The sequence below is a fragment of the Heterodontus francisci genome, chromosome 20 (genome assembly GCF_036365525.1).
Source record: "Heterodontus francisci isolate sHetFra1 chromosome 20, sHetFra1.hap1, whole genome shotgun sequence".
In the NCBI taxonomy this organism is placed as follows: domain Eukaryota; kingdom Metazoa; phylum Chordata; class Chondrichthyes; order Heterodontiformes; family Heterodontidae; genus Heterodontus; species Heterodontus francisci.
The window spans coordinates 67138982-67159563 of record NC_090390.1 but is presented as its reverse complement, the minus strand read 5'-3'; the positions used below and the strand labels follow the sequence as shown (position 1 = coordinate 67159563).

The 20582-nt window shown below is 44.5% G+C and overlaps 1 protein-coding gene across 3 annotated transcripts in view; it reads left to right on the top strand.

The window, feature by feature from the left end:
• hspa12a (heat shock protein 12A) overlaps positions 1-20582 on the top strand; it is a 142147-nt gene that overhangs the window by 40016 nt on the left and 81549 nt on the right. For all 3 annotated transcript variants that reach the window (XM_068052974.1, XM_068052973.1, XM_068052975.1), the window contains exon 2: positions 16628-16710. In XM_068052974.1, the coding sequence (XP_067909075.1) occupies positions 16628-16710 (83 nt within the window). The remainder of the gene's footprint in view (positions 1-16627; positions 16711-20582) is intronic.

The following is a 20582-nucleotide window of genomic DNA, read 5'->3' as shown; positions in this document are numbered from 1 at the left end:
TATAAGCAATGGTGTGTCTCTTTAACCAGTCAGACTGAAGAATCCTTACTGAGACATGCAGGGCTAAAAATTGGTATGTACCATTTATCGGGAGCATAGGTGGACCTGCCCATGCCAGTTCTGGTGAAGTAGGCAGCTTGCAAATTTGTTGCTGCCACCTCATTTCCCTCACAGCGCTGTGGCAGTATCTCAGAGGCCAAACCTCTGCCATGCTGCTGGATGCCTCTGCACTCAACAGGGAACCGAGCAGCATGTGCTAATAGCACATGGTGCAGCCAGCTTTCTGTTCTTAAAGGCAGTCTGTCTCTCTTAAAGGGAAGCTGCACTGAATTACAGGAGGTTGCTGCTGAATACTATTATTTCAATTCTAACACCAGGGCAGAGAGAAGGCTCCAGGGTCACAGATGCAGCATTGGAGGTTTTAGTGGTGGAGGTGGACAGGAGGGGAGACACCATTCTTCTGCCTGGGGACAGGAGACCCTCATGAACAACCCTCAGAAGGAATTTGGAAGAGGTGACCAGGGAGGTCACTTCCCAGAGATTAGCCCCGAGGACTGGGCAGGTTGCCACAAGAAGTGGAATGCATCTTCACATGACATTTCATACCCACTGCTCCAGCAACCTGTCACACTGCTCAATACAGCAGACCCCATCACACTCCTGGCACTCAGACTCACACATTAAATCCAGATACACCACTGCACCCTGGCACACCTACCAATGCTGCCAGCCTCACACCCACCCTCTCGCTGCTTCCACATACCACCAGCTATCCAGTTACAGCAGGCACATCATCCAAACACAGTGCAGCACACTCACTGACATTCTGCCCTCTCTCCTGCAGAGCAAGACGGCACACAATAGAAGGGAGCAGAGTCAATGGGAGACAAGGATGCCTGCATCTCCTGAGCCCTACGGAGGAGACGGTTCTCCGCATCATGGTACCCGTTGCGACAGACACTTGGCATCTGGAGTCACTGAGAACATTCAGGATGACAATATGTTCCTGCCCTATATCCCTTCTCAACTCCCAGCTCACCCTCATCCTGCTATGTGGCATGATGAGCAAGCTGTAGACGTGTCACCATGGACCTCTTGCTTTCTATCTGACCCTTTCCTTCATCCCAACCTTCTTGGTGATTTTCTGTTTTCAGATACCCAAGAACTGCTGTCTTCCCAGCTACTGCAGCCCCAGAAGGAGGAAGGAAAGCAACAGCACAGCACTGAGGTAGAGGCACTGTCACTTGATTTGATATTTGCAACCACCTGCTCAGATACTGGCACTGCATGTGCCTTAAAGGCTAGTATAGAGTTGGGATCAGCATGTGGTGAGTCACCGGGCAAGATTGGGCTGCAGCCAAGTCAGGGATAATAGATGGTTTGTGTGCCAGCTCCCAGAGGGTGCGGTTCCAGATGATTTCTGTGACAGGGGACTCCGATGCGGACCTCAATGGAGTGGCATATAAGAGAGCGCTGATGGGCATGCGCACAGACTGGCCTGCCAGGCAGCCTCCTGTCGCTGTCAAGGAGCACGGACGAGTCTGGCTCCAAATTGGCAGAGGTCATCGTGTAGAGTTTTCTCCCTCCGCAGCCTCTGCTCCATCTCCCTGTCATACTGCAGACCCACAGGCACTGGAACTGCAGCCCCCATACCTGTTACAGCTGTTGTGTGGACAGGTCACCCAATTCTCTGTCCTCCCTGTGAGGATGCAGCAATAGTTCCTGTCAAATTCAGCAACTCACCACAACACCTCCAAAAGCACTCCACAGTACTTTCAGACACTTTGCAATAACAGAAGCTCTTCAAAATTATCTGATCTGCAGGTTGGGTGCTTGACCTTTAAGTAACACAAGTGCTGGGCCCTTTTGTAGCTGCATGCTTGAGTGAGTTGCGAATTGGTTGAATGGACCTGCATGGTCCCAATTTGGATAATGGGCATCACATCAACTGATAGGGTTGTACGATGTCATGATAGGACCAGTTCAGTTGATTACGCTGCTCAAAGGGGATGCCCACACAAGCACCCCTCTCAAGATAGTGTGCCATGTCAGACGTGGCTGGGGATGCAGCGTGCACTGAATACCAAATCATGTAAAGAACTCAAAGCAAAGAAAGGGGAATGGAATTAAGAGAGAGATAAAAGAGACAGAAAGAAAAAGTAAAAATATGTTTTTATTCTAATTTTTGAATTTTTGAAAATCTCCAACATTAATTAAAAGCTGAAGGAATGAAATGCCATGCTTTTAAAAGTAAATTTTCAGTGCCAGAGAGATTGTTTGGCAGTAAGTGAGACCTGTCATGCCATTAGAGATTCGCTTACACTTGAATAGACAAGCCCTAACTTTTTATGGCATGTCGGATGGAGACCTAGTGGGTAATTACTGCCACTTCACACCCTTCCATGTATGTGAATGCCAAAACTCTGGGCAAATCACAGTGCAAAAACCAGGTTACATTTATGCCAATACAAACATATGTGCATCAAATAATCATTCTGAGCATAAGGAAATTATTAAAAAGCTTCAATGAACGTAACATTTTATTTTAGGACATAGTGAGATAGATTTTCAAATTCCCACCGAGATGTAAAAGTGATGTAGTGAATAAGTTGTCCATTACAAAGACAGCCTGATTTTCATTCCTTTGATTTAAATGAAAGTGAAAATTGGACGTTCTCTTTAACCGGTGGTCGATCCACACCGCCAGTTAAAAATCTGCCCCATTTGCATATCCAGTGAGGTTACGGTGGCAGATCAGGAAAAGCTTTGAGGAAATTTAGAGCATTTTCTGCTTTAAGTTGGGATTCTTTCATGTGTGTATTAAATAATATGGCCCTGCTTCACTGGTGGAATTATGGTGACGTGCGGCCTAAGTCCACCAGCTCAGAACAATGGCGAACTTGTCCCAAATCACATCGCACCTGTAGTAGTACATCAGTGGCATCATGCCACCCCAACAGAGCACAGGCAGCCTGGGACGGGCCTCACAGAAGTGGAGCTGCACAACTCTCCAATACCCAAAGGTGCTGGATCTTTAAGGTAATTGATTGCCCCAGGATCAATTATCCTTTTCTAGAGGCATCTTGGCACCTTAGGAAGGCTCATAATAGAGTGTTCATTTGCTCCCATCAGCTGTAAGTGCATTTGAGGCTAACAGGTGGCATACTGCATGTATAGCCTGGGGACTTCCCAAATAAATCTCCCTGGTGCTGGGAATGGGTGGGTGGAAGACTTGCCCTTTCCCCAACTACCCCCCACTCACCCCCCCCCCCGCACCCCTTCCTGCAGCAGAATTTCCAAGCCTCCTATCCAGAATTCTGGCAGAACAGTGTTCTGACCAAGTTTCCAATTCCCCTCCCGGAATTGCACTCACTGCCTGAGTGGAATTTAGGTCCTGTATGTATTTTTATGGTGCATTCACAATACAAATTTAGTGTTAATGTGAAGTGGCTTTGACTTCACAGTGATACTAAATTTTTGTGGTTTAAGTTGAGTGTGAAGGCTCAATCAGATTCTGAACCACAGCTGAGCGTGTTTTCTGCCTCTAGGGAATCTCACTGCTGTGCTGTAGTTTCAGGCTGGGTCTTACTCTGGTTTCAAGCTGCATTTGCACTACAACAGTTGGAATGTGATTATATCCTTACAGCAGAGTAAACCAGTTCCAGTTCAGAGATCTGCTAAATAAAAAAAGTCAAATTTCATTTGATGTAGAGCCAAGTTACAGCGGACAAGGGGAGAATTCCCGCAAGAATTCAACCTCATGTTTGTAAGCCATTGTTTATACAGGGTACTTCCATTTATCTTTGATATAATCAGCAGAGTAGTAGCTGTACTGGAACTGCTGTACAGATACCCTTGTCATGCTACAATGCTAGCAGTACAGCACTTTGTTTCACATTGGGGTGCGTCTATGCTTTCAGCATGTGCCATATGAATTTCCTTCTCACTAAAGATGAGAACTTACATTTGATATAGCTCTTTTCACATTTCTCAGGATATCCTAAAGCATTTTAAAGCCAAGTAATTACTTGGAAATATAGTCACTGTTGTTTGTAAGGGATAATAGTTACAGTAGATAGCATATCCACCTTCTCAAACACTAAAGTTTCATCAAACGGGGAGGCGGTAGCGTTGTGGTAATGTCACTGGACTAGTATCCAGAGGCCCAGGCTAATGGTCTAGCGACATGGGTTTGAATCCCACCATGGCAGATGGTGAAATTTGAATTCAATTAATAAATCTGGAATTAAAAAGCTAGTCTAATGTGGTGACCATGAAACCATTGTCGATTGTTGTAAAAACCCATCTGGTTGACTAATTTCCTTTAGGGAAGGAAATCTGCTGTCCTTAACTGGTCTGGCCTACATGTGCCTCCAGAACCATAGCTCTGTCTTAAATGCCTTCTAAAATGGCCTAGCAAGCCACTCAGTTCAAGGGCAATTGGGAATGGGCAACAAACATCCCATGAACGAATAGCAAAAATCACATCCTTGGAGCTATTCCTGCTCCGCTGCCATAACTTTAAGTGCATCGGAAACCCTATTTAAGTGTGGAATGAGATTCCGTGCTTCTGGAAAGGTTACAGAGATAGAGAGGGAGCAGCTCCAAGGAAATTTCCCTCTGAATTGGTATTTGCACAAGCCCAAATGTCTACACTTAAATTCAATAATTGATCTACAGTCTCATTTGGCGCTAACTGGATACAACCGTACCAGAAAATGAGTCTGTGTGTGATAAGAGAAAGCAGGCCATATAGTATGCACTGCCTTCAAACTATAATGAAATTGAAATTCCTTGATTTATTATTTTAAATACATTTTCTGGAATAATTTCTGACTCAAGCATATGTCCTTGCTGTAACAGTAATAATCTGAAAGCCTGTGTATTTATTTTCCTCATCAATTATATGAGTTATTTCTAGAATCTACAGGAGCTTTTTAATCAAATTATTCATAACATTTTACAGGATTTTATTTAGTTAATTAAAAATACACCCAATGAATAGAAAGTAATTTCACAGCTTGTTCGTGCTACTAAAAAGCAATCTTCATTGATTGCATAGAATGAAAATAATTGCTATTTGTGATCAAAAGGATAACGTTTAAATACGTATTTATTTTGGGCAATTAGTTAACATTCTTTCGAGAAACAAAAAGTATTAACTGAGTGCTTGTATTTCAAGTAATTAGTTTTTAATTTACAATTCATGAGTGATGTGTGAAGTGTGATAATCATTAAAGTGCAACAGAATCTGAAAGAAATCATTTAACAAAACACCTTTTGGGAAAATAGCTGAAATCACACAGATTTGTGGAGCTATTAAGAATGACAAAACAGTGACAATTTTAGAATTGCTAAGATTTCTATGCAGTATTCTACCCTTTTGTGAGTTTTGTTTTATGTGGTTAATTGGAAACCGATAAAAAATGACTACAGTCTTAATTCAGTTAATTGGCTTTTAGTTTGGGAGCTTTTGATCTACATAGGCCTCAAATGTCAATGTCAGCACATCCCAGAAGTTGAATGTCAAACAAGAGGATTATACCTTAGATCAGTCCATAACAGAATTTTATTATTATTTTACTGTGAATTATCACCATTTACTAACTAATAGACCTCCTGAGATGTTCCTAGCAAGTTCTGTAAAGTAAATAAATCATAGGGCCAAGAATGGAGCACATGGGTGAAGTGGGAGCTGCAGGGGGACACAAAGTCCAAGTGGAAACAGGGAGGATGTGGGCTGTTTCCTGTTATCTCCATCTGAGCCAGTTCAGTGAACAGCAGTGGCAGCCAGGACTGGTGCAGGTCCCAGGTGTTATGACAGCTGCCTGAGAAGCGGTTGCAGATTTGCATGAAGCATCTGTGGTGATCACATACCAGCTTCACCTCAATGGAGAGGATTCCTTTAATGGTGGCATCTGCAGGCCTGGTGGGAGGCCTGATGGCCACATGAGTGCAGTCTATGAACATTACTACCTATGGTTCTCCAGCAATGGTGCCGAAGCCGATGGCCCTCTGGGCCTGACTGTGAGAGTCCGTCCCGAAGCGGACATACTCACTGATCCTCCGGTGCAGGGCATCGGTGACCTCCCTGATGCAGCAGTGCACTGCTGACTTTGTGACCCCACAAAGGTCTCCAGTGGGCCGCTGAAAAGCTGCATAGGCATCAAGTTTGAGAACTGCTGCCACTATGAGGACCAAAGGCATGGGATGTCCACCCAAAGCCCATGGGCTGCAGGTCATCTTTGAACAGGGCACAGAGACCGATCATCACCCTCTCTATATGCGCAATCGCCTCTGACACTGGTGCTCTGACATCTGATGGCATGTTATGTGGGGCCTGGAGATGCACAGCAAATGTAATGGCAAGCTCCCCTTGGAGGCTGCTGCTCACAACCGGGGGCCTCTACGTGGATCACACTGCCTCTGGTGCATATGGATCCTCACAAGCAGAAGATCACACAATGTAGGATGAGCCATACACATTTCCATGTGATAAATAAAGTTGAACTCTTCGTGTATTCAAAGGTTCCTAACAGGGCAGGGATTGATGTTGACGGGTACATCAGCTGCTTTCATGGATCAACTATGTGGCATGCCATGGCATTGCCCATCTTGGCCAACACTCAGAGTGGCACAGCATGACCACATCAAGGTCCTACCAGCTGAATCAATTTCCCCCAACATCCATATACGCTTAATGTTCCTACCCTTTCTGGCAACCTCCCACACACAGGGTGACTAGAGTGCCATTGCTCCTTCACAAATACAAATAAACGCAGATCATACACTGTTAACAGAGGAGGGTACACAGTACCTCCCTTCATGCCTGCACAGCTTTCCCTCCAGTAATCCCAGACCCTCCCCTCCTCCCTTCCACTATGCAGAGTGAGACCCCTGAATATCCCCCTCCCTCCTCCCTTTAAGAATGCAGAGTGAGACCCCTGAAAATAAAGTTACCTTCTGCCTCTGAGGACCCGCTGGCTTTTCAAATCATGAACGTGACGGCACACGACGGCTACCCGTTCAGCGAAATATCCAGAGATGTCCATGGAAAGGCGGCGAGCTCCATAATCTGCAGAGCTAAGTACCATTTAACATATTGTAATTAGGGTGCCGCACCCGTGTGGCAGCGGGCCGAACTGAGGTCCACCCGGCGCCAATAATTTGCGGCGGGCCCCTCTCAATGAGGCAGATGGAGGTGGGCCTCTCCCCACAGAATTTTACCAGCCCCTGTGCCGCGATTCGTGGTGTCGAGGGACCAGTAAAATTCAGCCGTTAGAGTGGTGTTCCTGGGACTGACTTTAATAGTAGAGCTGTACCTGGGACTGATGTTAATAGCACATCTGTTCCTGGGACTGATGTTGATAGCACAGCTGTACTTGGGACTGATGTTGATAGCACAGCTGTACTTGGGACTGATGTTGATAGCACAGCTGTACCTGGGACTGACGATAGCACAGCTGTTCCAGGGGCTGATGTTGATAGCACAACTGTTCCTAGAACTGACGTTGATAGCCCAGCTGTTCATGCAACTGACGTTAACAGCATAGCTGTTCCTGGGGCCGGTGTTAATAGCACAGCTGTACCTGGGACTGATGTTGAAAGCACAGCTGTTCCTGGGGCCGGTGTTAATAGCACAGCTGTACCTGGGACTGATGTTGAAAGCACAGCTGTTCCTGGGGCCGGTGTTAATAGCACAGCTGTACCTGGGACTGATGTTGATGGCACAGCTGTTCCTGGGGCCGGTGTTAATAGCACAGCTGTACCTGGGACTGATGTTGATAGCACAGCTGTACCTGGGACTGATGTTAATAGCACAGCTGTACCTGGGACTGATGTTAATAGCACAACTGTACCTGGGACTGATGTTGATAGCACAGCTGTACCTGGGACTGATGTTGATAGCACAGCTGTACCTGGGACTCATGCTGATAGCACAGCTGTTCCTGGGACTCATGCTGATAGCACAAATGTTCCTGGGACTGATTTTGATTGCACAGCTCTACCTGGGACTGGTGGTGACAGCACAGGTGCTTCTGGGACTAATGTTGATAGCACAGCTGTTCTTGGGACAGATGTTGATAGCACCGCTGTCCCTGCGACTGATGTTGATTGCACAGTTGTTCCTGGGACTGACGTTGCTAGCACAGCTGTTTGTGAGACTGATATTAACAGCACAGCTGTACCTGCGACTGATGTTGATTGCACAGTTGTTCCTGGGACTGACGTTGCTAGCACAGCTGTTTGTGAGACTGATATTAACAGCACAGCTGTACCTGGGACTGATGTTGATAGCACAGCTGTTCCTGGGACTGATATTGATAGCACAAATGTTCCTGGGACTGATGTTGATGGCACAGCTGTTCCTGGGGCCGGTGTTAATAGCACAGCTGTTTCTGGGACTGATGTTAATAGCACAGCTGTACCTGGGACTGATGTTGATAGCACAGCTGTACTTGGGACTGATGTTGATAGCACAGCTGTACCTGGGACTGACGATAGCACAGCTGTTCCAGGGGCTGATGTTGATAGCACAACTGTTCCTAGAACTGACGTTGATAGCCCAGCTGTTCATGCAACTGACGTTAACAGCATAGCTGTTCCTGGGGCCGGTGTTAATAGCACAGCTGTACCTGGGACTGATGTTGAAAGCACAGCTGTTCCTGGGGCCGGTGTTAATAGCACAGCTGTACCTGGGACTGATGTTGAAAGCACAGCTGTTCCTGGGGCCGGTGTTAATAGCACAGCTGTACCTGGGACTGATGTTGATGGCACAGCTGTTCCTGGGGCCGGTGTTAATAGCACAGCTGTACCTGGGACTGATGTTGATAGCACAACTGTACCTGGGACTGATGTTAATAGCACAGCTGTACCTGGGACTGATGTTGATAGCACAACTGTACCTGGGACTGATGTTAATAGCACAACTGTACCTGGGACTGATGTTGATAGCACAGCTGTACCTGGGACTGATGTTGATAGCACAGCTGTACCTGGGACTCATGCTGATAGCACAGCTGTTCCTGGGACTCATGCTGATAGCACAAATGTTCCTGGGACTGATTTTGATTGCACAGCTCTACCTGGGACTGGTGGTGACAGCACAGGTGCTTCTGGGACTAATGTTGATAGCACAGCTGTTCTTGGGACAGATGTTGATAGCACCGCTGTCCCTGCGACTGATGTTGATTGCACAGTTGTTCCTGGGACTGACGTTGCTAGCACAGCTGTTTGTGAGACTGATATTAACAGCACAGCTGTACCTGCGACTGATGTTGATTGCACAGTTGTTCCTGGGACTGACGTTGCTAGCACAGCTGTTTGTGAGACTGATGTTAATAGCACAGCTGTTTCTGGGACTGATGTTAATAGCACAGCTGTACCTGGGACTGATGTTGATAGCACAGCTGTTCCTGGGACTCATGCTGATAGCACAACTGTACCTGGGACTGATGTTGATAGCACAGCTGTACCTGGGACTGATGTTGAGAGCACAGCTGTACCTGGGACTGATGTTAATAGCACAACTGTACCTGGGACTGATGTTGATAGCACAACTGTACCTGGGACTGATGTTAATAGCACAACTGTACCTGGGACTGATGTTGATAGCACAGCTGTACCTGGGACTGATGTTGATAGCACAACTGTACCTGGGACTGATGTTGATAGCACAGCTGTTCCTGGGACTGATGTTGATAGCACAGCTGTTCCTGGGACTGATGTTGATAGCACAGCTGTTCCTGGGACTGATGTTGATAGCACAGCTGTACCTGGGACTGATGTTGATAGCACAACTGTACCTGGGACTGATGTTGATAGCACAGCTGTACCTGGGACTGATGTTGATTGCACAGCTGTACCTGGGTCCAGCGTTAATAGCACAGCTGTTCCTGGGACTGATGTTGATAGCAGAGCTGTTCTTGGCACTGACCTTGACAGCACATCTGTTCCTGGGAAAATGATGTTGATTGCACAGCTCTACCTGGGACTGGTGGTGACAGCACAGGTGCTTCTGGGACTAATGTTGATAGCACAGCTGTTCTTGGGACAGATGTTGATAGCACCGCTGTCCCTGCGACTGATGTTGATTGCACAGTTGTTCCTGGGACTGACGTTGCTAGCACAGCTGTTTGTGAGACTGATATTAACAGCACAGCTGTACCTGCGACTGATGTTGATTGCACAGTTGTTCCTGGGACTGACGTTGCTAGCACAGCTGTTTGTGAGACTGATATTAACAGCACAGCTGTACCTGGGACTGATGTTGCTCGCACAGCTGTTCCTGGGACTGATATTGATAGCACAAATGTTCCTGGGACTGATGTTGAAAGCACAGCTGTTTCTGGGACTGATGTTGATAGCACAGCTGTACCTGGGACTGCTGATATCACAGATGTTCCTGGGACTCACATTGATTGCACAGCTGTTTCTGGGACTGTTGATAGCACAGATGTTCCTGGGACTGACCTTGATAGCACAGATGTTCCTGGAACTGATGTTGATAGCACAGATGTTCCTGGGACTGACCTTGATAGCACAGATGTTCCTGGGACTGACATTGATAGCACAGCTGTTCCTGGGTTTGGTGCTCATAGCAAAGCTTTTTCTGGAAGCATAGGCTGACGAGAGCAGCATGGTCAGTAACACATAGCAAATAGAATCTTTATGTTACAGATCTACTTACCTGTTACTACGCAATACATTTTCAGCATCGTGCTGTTCATCAATTATGCTTGTGACATGGGCAGGATTTTCCCTCCTGAGGCAGGAAACAGCGGTCGTGAGGGAACAGTTCCCGGCACCGATTTCAAAGCGGGTGAGGTGGCGCCCCTTTAATTGGCCTGGAGATGGGTTCGCCATCTAATTATAGATGGCAGGTGGGATTTCAAAGCTGGAGGGCCAGTCAGTGACCTTCCACCTTTAAGGGAGCAGCAGGCTGCAATAGAGGGTACGTAAGGGAGAGGGCGCTTCAAAATGGAGGCGACTTGTGATCAATGTCACAGGATTTCATGTCGCGTTTGCAGACGTCTTTAAAGCGGAGACATGGACGGCCGGTGGGTCTGATACCAGTGGCGAGCTCGCTGTACAATGTGTCTTTGGGGATCCTGCCATCTTCCATGCGGCTCACATGGCCAAGCCATCTCAAGCGCCGCTGACTCAGTAGTGTGTACAAGCTGGGGATGTTGGCCGCCTCGAGGACTTCTGTGTTGGAGATACGGTCCTGCCACTTGATGCCAAGTATTCTCCGGAGGCAGCGAAGATGGAATGAATTGAGACGTCGCTCTTGGCTGGCATACGTTGTCCAGGCCTCGCTGCCATAGAGCAAGGTACTGAGGACACAGGCCTGATACACTCGGACTTTTGTGTTCCGTGTCAGTGCGCCATTTTCCCACACTCTCTTGGCCAGTCTGGACATAGCAGTGGAAGCCTTACCCATGCGCTTGTTGATTTCTGCATCTAGAGACAGGTTACTGGTGATAGTTGAGCCTAGGTAGGTGAACTCTTAAACCACTTCCAGAGCGTGGTCGCCAATATTGATGGATGGAGCATTTCTGTAAATATAGTCACTGATCAACATCCAAGTTAGCATATGACAGTCATTAAGGCACCATGTACATTGGGAAGTTCAGCAATGTAGTGACATTGGACAGTGTGATGTGTGGGAGGAAGATGCAAGTACTGGCCATGTTGACTAATGTCTGTGATCTGTTTGATGTCATACAGACAACAACACACTCGCTGATATTGTAGTGCTTCTGAGACTGAGCCAGAATCATAACAGTTGACAGCAGGGCCATCAATATCTTGCAACTTGACTACAGTAGCCCTTGTCAAAACTCTACAACTGGCTCCCTACTGAACTGGAGGAAGCCGTGGCAGCTGTCCTAGGTGTGCCAAGGTCTGCAGATATGGTCTCCTGCCTGCTGATCGCCCTGGAATACCACATCGGTCGTGAGAGACCTTATCAGCAACAAAAATGGCAGAAATATTTAAAGTAATTTTCTAAGAACGGGAATGTAAACTCTGCAATATAAACAGAAGTCTGATGCACTTTTAGAGCTATATTGCACTTGTAAAAATTCTTTCATGGGATGTGAACATCGCTGGAAAGGCCTGCATTTGTTGGGCACCCATAACTGCCCTTGAGAAACATAGAAAATAGGAGCAGGAGTCGGCCATTCGGCCCTTCGAGCCTGCTCCGTCATTCATTATGATCATGACTGATTATCCAACTCAGTAGCCTGTTCCTGTTTCCCCCCATATCCTTTGATCCCTTTTGCCCCAAGAGCTATATCTAACTCCTTCTTGAAAACATACAATGTTTTGGCCTCAACTGCTTTCTGTGGTAGCGAATTCCACAGGCTCACCATTCTCTGGGTGAAGAAATTTCTCCTCATCTCAGTCCTGAAAGGTTTACCCCATATCCTTAGACTATGACCCCTGGTTCTGGACTCCTCCACCATCGGGAACATCCTTCCTGCATCTACCCTGTCAAGTCCTGTTAGAATTTTATAGGTTTCTATGAGATTCTCCCTCACTCTTCTGAACTCCAGCGAATATCATCCTAACCGACTCAATCTCTCCTCATATGTCAGTCCCGCCATCCCAGGAATCAGTCTGGCAAACCTTCGCTGCACTCCCTCTATAGCAAGAACATCCTTCCTCAGATAAGGACGCCAAAACTGCACACAATATTCCAGGTGTGGCCTCACCAAGGCCCTGTATAATTGCAGCAAGACATCTCTGCTCCTGTACTTAAATCCTCTCGCTATGAAGGCCAACATACCATTTGCCTTCTTTACCGCCTGTTGCACCTGCATTCTTACCTTCAGCGACTGGTGTACGAGAACACCCAGGTCTCGCTGCATATTCCCCTCGCTCAGTTTATTGCCGTTCAGATAATAATCTGCCTTCCTGTTTTTGCTACCAAAGTGGATAACCTCACATTTATCCACATTATACTGCATCTGCCATGCATCAGCCCACTCACTGAACCTGTCCAAATCACCCTGAAGCCTCTCTGCATCCATCTCACAACTCACCCTCCCACCCAGTTTTGTGTCATCTGCAAACTTGGAGATATTACATTTAGTTCCCTCATCTAAATCATTAATATATGTTGTGAATAGCTGGGGCCCTAGCACCAATCCCTGCAGTACCCCACTAGTCACTGCCTGCCATTCAGAAAAAGACCCGTTTATTCTTACTCTTTGTTTCCTGTCTGCCAACCAATTTTCTATCCATCGCAATACTTACCCCCAATCCCATGTGCTTTAATTTTATACGCTAATCTCTTATGTGGGACTTTGTCGAAAGCCTTCTGAAAGTCCAAATAATCCACATCCACTGGCTGTCTCTCATCAACTCTACTAGTTATATCCTCGAAGAATTCCAGTAGACTTGTCAAGCATGATTTCCCTTTCGTAAATCCATGCTGACTCTGTCCGATTCTACCACTGTTATCTAAGTGCTCTGTTATAAAATCTTTGATAATGGACTCTAGAATTTTCCCCACTACCGACATCAGACTGACTGGTCTATAATTCCCTGTTTCCTCTCTACCTTCCTTTTTAAATAATGGGGTTACATTAGCTACCCTCCAATCTGTAGGAACTGTTCCAGAGTCTATAGAATCTTGGAAGATGACCACCAATGCATCCACTATTTATAGGGCCACTTCCTTAAGTACTCTGGGATGTAGATTATCAGGCCCTGGGGATTTATCGGCCTTCAATCCTATCAATTCCCCTAACACCATTTCTCTACTAATACTGATTTCCTTCAGTTCCTCCCTCTCACTAAGCCCTGTGTTCCCCAACATTTCTGGTATGATGTGAAGGTGATGGTGAGCCACCTTCTTGAACTGCTGCTGTCCATGAGGTGTAGGTACACCCACAGTGCTGTTGGGAAGGAAGTGCCATGTTTTTGATCCAGTACAGTGAAGAAACAGCGAATTAATTCCATGATTTAGTTCCATGAAGATTCCCTTACTCTCATTCCAAATAAATGCAAAAGGAAAAAAGAACAAACCTGGTGGAAAAAGCCACCTGATTGAGCTCGCCATTAACTTAAATAGATATGCATCAAAATCTGTGACCTTAACGAAGCTAAGGCACAAAACAGGAAAATGCACTTCAGCTCACCAAATGACTGCAGAACAGTAGTCTGGTATACAACCCTCCAGCACACATTGCCTGTCTGCTCTTCTAAACATTGCATAGCAGAATCTATCCTATGATAACTGCAGAACAGGTTAACTTGCACCATTATTCGCAACAGCATCTCTTTCCAGTTACGTTTACCTACATTGAAGAACATTGAAACCGTTCTGATCATTTCAAGTGAGGCAAGGCATATCCAAGGATGATTTACAATTAAAATACTCCTCCTTTTACCACAGTTATAGTGCTTCTGAGTGTTCATGAACAGTTGATCTAGAGGTATTTTTATGCTTACATTTCATTATGTTAGACTTCATATATAAAATTCAAAAAATTGATATTTTTCATATCCATATGCGAATTAAAGCTTTTTATGACTGTTTTTGGTTACAGTATGTTGACATACATTGCATTCATAATATATAATATATACAATATGGAGCTGATTCCAAGCAGTGCATCTAAATGGCATTTAGTCAAAATATTCTAATTTATGCTAACAGTAATGTACTGCACCATTACACTGCCAGCTCTTTGTTAGCTAGCAGTCTGATCTTTTATCCTATGAAACAATCAACATCAGAGAGCTTCTGCTTTTTCACAGGACCTTTCCTTACTTTGATTTTCTCCCTTCCTGTCAGCCTTCTGAAGGCACTAGCTCCTTGCTATGGTACAGAAGCTGCCAGCCTCCATTACCTCTCGCAAGATGTCATCTTCAGGTGTGTTCCTTTCCTGTCACTGGCATTAGTCTATTTGGCTAAGGAAAGCATCACAACTGAGAACATGCCAACATCTACACATGTGCATTTTGCAGCAGGGTCATCAGACAGCAACCACTCTACTTTTTTTAATAAGCTTACCTTTTACAATCAAAGCCTCAACTTTTAATTTCTTTGTAACCAATTTTAGAATTTAGAAAACAAAATTGGCATTAAACATTTTCACAAGTACAAAGAGGCATGAGGGGTGGGGGCAAAGGTGGACTATGAGGCTAGCAATTTTCTTTTGGGAAGTTACACTCTGGGAAGTTAAATGATTGTGGTTTGTACTCCTTTGGAAACTTATATTACAAATGGTCCCTTTGTTACTAACAGAAAAATATTATTGCTTCAGGTAGCTGTAAATTTATACAGCTAAATGATGCATCTTGAAATGTTCAAAAAGCTCGTCAGAAACAAATCACTGCTTTTCATTCCAAAGCACTGTACTTGCGAAAGCCTCAGTCAAGAGGAAGCTGACAGGAAGTATACTATTATATTTCTCTAGCTTCAAAGACATCAAAATGAACCTTGGATCCACATGCAGAAGGCATTTGCTGCTGTTAATCCATTAGTCACAGTTTCAAGTACTGACCCCTTTCATTAAACACACAACTCTGGTGAGGTTGAAGAATAGATTGCTTTTTTACTTTTGGCAATTTACTTCTATTGTTGCTAAATTCACAACCTGGAAAAGGATGTGCAAAGTTGGTTTTACCTCCATAATATGTTGTCAGCAGTATCCATGCAGTGCTGCGCCACTGCTGCCTGCAGTTGTCAGTAGAAACGGTACAAACCCCTTGACCCCAACAATGCCCTCAGCCTAAATGTTCTTGATTCTTGAGAGCTGCAGCAAAAGGCAGTGCAAAACATGGGCCTCCATTTTTATTGGGCCTCTGATCAACCCATGGCTGGAATAACAGCACACAACATAAGAAAAACCAGGAGAACAGCATTTTCAGTGATTTATGGCTATCCACTTGGGCATTGGTCTGCTGGGGCCCTAACAATAACATTAAATATCATAAAGCTTACTGGATAAATGAAATCAGTGATTCTGAGCTCTTTGTTTCATTATAATGAGTACTTCTGAGCCAGATGCATTTTTGAATACTTATTGGGAGTAATTTTGACTTTGTGTAATCATGTAAAATGGGAGATATCGATTCAGTCACCATTGTACATCTCTCCCGATTTTTGTTTCCACAATTGGCCTATTTGAATTATTCTACTTTGAAGTCATTTTGAGCAGAATCTCTGCTTGTTCCAGATAAGCACAGTGACACTGCTGTGACAATCATTATGTGAATCTGCTTGTAAGGAAAATATCTTCTATTTCAAAAAGAATTCAATTTCAGAATCATGTCTCCAAGTAATTGAGTTCAGAACCCAATCTGAATCAGAGTTCAATTCAAAAGTGTACAAAACTAAAATTAAAAAAAATAAAATGATGGAAATACACAACAGCATCCATGAAAAAAATGTTAGCATTTCAGCTGTAGAGCCTTTAGCCAAACAGCATTTCCATGTTCTTCCTTAAACGTTTAACCTAGAAATCTAATAAAAAATAACTATTTCTCAGATGTCAATAAGTAAATTTGAATAATTTACTTCCAATCTTGTTTCATAATACTGTGTTCTCTTTGCAATTTATTTTTAAAGATTTAACCATGACCTAATGATGCTCACCTCTCTCTACAGAAAATGTCTCTTCAACTTACCCATCACCTGCTAAAAGCCTGGGAGAACCTGGTATCACCCCACTTAGCCCTTCAATGTCTCCAGTAAGAGCATGCTTCATTTCTTTACAAACTGCTCACATTGTTTGGTATTATATTACTGTTTGAGCAGAATGAAGAGTTGTCAATAACATTGTTATTAATTATGTTGGTGACAATCAGGACTTTATGGTACTTGATGTAATGATACAGAATAGTTCCAAGTTTGGATATATTTATAGGTGTTAAGTTTATTATTATTATGTTTTTATTCATTTTTTCAGTATCTAATTAATTGTTGAAGCTGGTAACTCCTTATAATAGTGATTATTGGTTAGACAACTTGACAAAACTGAGACCTGAATTCTGAACTTTTGAGCCTTTGCCAGTGATGCAGAACCTCATTGGTGGCAATTTGGAAACCAGACCCCAGCTCCACACACCAGACATGTGGCCCACCCAATTTTATAATGTAAGATTTTTGGGACTCTGACTGAGAATGTTGCTATATGTGTGAATACATTATAAGGAAACAGGGAAAACTTGCATTTCATAGAATCTCAGAATTGTTACAGTGCAGAAGGAGGCCATTTGGCCCATCATGTCCACACTGGCTTTCCAAAAGTGCCATTCCCCTGCCTTCTCCCCGTAACCCTGCACATTCTTCCTTCTCATATAAGAGTCTAGTTCCCTTTTTGAATGCTTCAATTGAACCTACCTCTACCACACTCTCAGGCAGTGCACTCTGGACCTTAACCACTCGCTGCATGAAAAAGTTTTTCCTCATGTTGCTTTTGCTTCTCTTACCAATTACTTTAAATCTGTGCCCTCTCATTCTCGATCCTTTCACGAGTGGGAACAGTTTCTCCCGATCAAATCTGTCCAGACCCCTCCTGATTTTGAATACCTCTATCAAATCACCTCTCAGCCTTCTATTCTCCAAGGAAAACAATCCCAACTTCTCCAATCTATCTTCATAACGGAAGTTCCTCATTCCTAGAACCATTCTCGTGATTCTTTTCTGTACTCTCTCCAATGCCATCACATCTTTCCTAAAGTGCAGCGCAATACTCCAGCTGAGGCCGAACTAGTGTCTTATATAAGTTCAACATAACTTCCTTGCTTTTGTACACTATGCTCCTATTAATAAAGCCCAGGATACTGTATGCTTTATTAACCGTGCTCTCAACCTGTCCTGCCACCTTCAATGACTTATGCACATATACACCCAGGTCTCTCTGCTCTTGCACCCCCTTTAGAATTGTACCCTTTGTTCTTCCTACCAAAATTAATTACTTCACATTTCTCTGCATTGAACTTCATCTTTCACCTGTCTGTCCATTCCACCAACTTGTCTGTGTCCTTGTGAAGTTCTAGAATATCCTCCTCACAGTTCACAATGCTTCCAAGTTTCGTATCATCCGCAAACTTTGAAATTGTGCCCTGTACACCAAGGTCTAGGTCATTAATATATATCAGGAAAAGCAAGGATCCCAATGCTGACCCCTGGGGAACTCCACTACAAACCTTCCTCCAGCCCGAAAAACATCCATTAACCATTGCTCTTTGTTTCCTATCACTCAGCCAATTCCGTATCCATGTTGCTACAGTCCCTTTTATTCCATGAGCTATAAATTTGCTCACAAGTCTGTTGTGTGGCACTGTACCAAATGTCTTTTGAACGTCCATGTAGACCACATAACAGCATTGCCCTCATCAACCCTCTCTGTTACCTCCTCAAAAACTCCAGCGTTAGTTGGCTTTCTTCAATTTACCCACATTTACCCACATTTGTCCATGTGACTATTAATTTTGTCCTGAATTATTCTTTCTAGATGTTTCCCCACCACTGAAGTTAAGCTGACTGGCCTGTAGTTACTGGACTTATCTTTACACCCTCTTTTGAACAGGGGTGTAACATTTGCAATTCTCCAGTCCTCTGGCACTACCCCTGAGTCTAAGGAAGACTGAAAAATTAAGGCCAGTGCCTCTGCGATTTCCATCCTCACTTCCCTCAGTATCCTTAGATGCATCTCATCCATTCCTGGTGCTGTATCCCCTTTAAGTACAGATAGCCTATCTAATGCGTCCTCCTTATCAATTTTAAACCCCTCTAGTGTCTGAATTACCTCCCCTTTCACCCTAGCCTGGGTTGCACCTTCTTTCTTGGTAAAGACAGATGCAAAGTGTTCATTTAATACCTCAGCTCTGCCCTCTGCCTCCATGCGTAAACCCCCTTTCTGGTCCCTAATGGTCCCTAATCGGCCCCAGTCCTCCTTTTACCACCTTTTACTAATTATATGTCTATAGAAAACTTTGGGATTCCCTTTAATGTTAGCTGCCAGTTTCTTTTCTTGCCCTCTCTTTGCTTCTCTTATTTGCTTTTTCACTTCCCCTCTGGATCTTCTACATACAGTCAGTTCTCAATAGTATTTTCTACCTGGCATCTGTCATAAGCACACTTTTTCTTTTTTATGTAGCACCTTTCATGTCTCAGGATGGCCCAAAAGCTTTCCAGCTAACAAAGTCCTCTTGAAGTGTAGTCACAGATGTAAGATATGAAATGCCGCACACAGCGAGATTCCACAAACAGCAATGCAGTAAATGACCAGATAATCTGTTTGCCGTGTTGACAGAAAATTGTTGGCCAGGACTCAGGGTGAACTCCCTTGTCCTTCTTTGAATAGTGCCCTGGGATCTTTTAAGCCCATATGAGAGGCGAGACGATGCTAGCTATTACAGGCTGATTTCCAACTACCTTCAGCGCATAGTTCAAACCATAGAAAGGTTACAGCACAGAAAGAGGCCATTCAGCCCATTGTGTCTGTGCTGGCTGAAAAAAACTAGCTGCCCAATCTAATCCCGGCTTCCAGCACCTGGTCTGTAGCCTTGCAGGTTACAGCACTTCAGGTGCATGTCCAAGTACCTTTTAAATGAGTTAAGGGTTTCTGCCTCCACCATCGATCCGGGCAGTGAATTCCAGACACCCACCACCCTCTGGGTGAAAAAGTTTTTCCTCATGTCCCCTCTACTCTTTCTGCCAGTCACCTTAAATCTGTGCCCCATGGTAATTGACCTCTCCGTTAGAGGAAACAGGTCCTTCCTGTCTACTCTATCTAGGCCCACAGCTGTGAAAGTCACTAAGACATTAGCTTCTATCCAGCAGGTTCCCCTCAGACCAATGTAGAGAACTCTGACAAAACTGATAAACTTGCTAAGACTGAGCTTATTGTGGCTTCATCGGTTCTCTCAAGCTTAAAAACTAGCTGCACTCACAGAAATCATAATCCATCTTAATTTGATGTGATACAGGAATTAGTCTGTTTATCTGAAGATTAGCCAAACCATTCAGTTTAAACACAGGCACCTTGTGAAATAAGTGATTGGAAGTCTTTTTTTAACTTAACAATGGGAATTAGATTTGCTCATTCTAATCATCTTTTTGAAAGTATTTATCAGTCCGCCTTTTACTAATTAGTAGAAATTGTTTTGCATTGCTCCCATTTTTCAGGCATAGAACAGGCACAAAGCATAACATTTTGGCAGAGGGACAGCTTGTGCCCAGTCCGCACAGTCATTGATCCCACTGTTAAATTTATGGGCCCTTCTTTTAGACATATCGGGTGGACACCTAAAACAGGCGCTAGGTCCCTTTAATAAGTCAATTAAGGGTCTGTCGTCAGTTGAGGGACTCCATCCATAAATTAATCAGCAATAAGTAGGGTAGGTATCGGGCCAACCCAGTTTAGGCTTTTTCAACAGTTCTATGGCCTGCAAGGAAAGGTAAGTTAATTTATTTTTGTAAAGATAACAACCAGGAGAAGCAGGATGCTCCTTTGGCACTACAGGAGTTGCAGTTGCTGCCCACCTCCCCCTTACCCCACTCCAAACCCGCTACTAGGACCTACTCGAGGGCCGCTGTCATGTGGCAGGCAGCC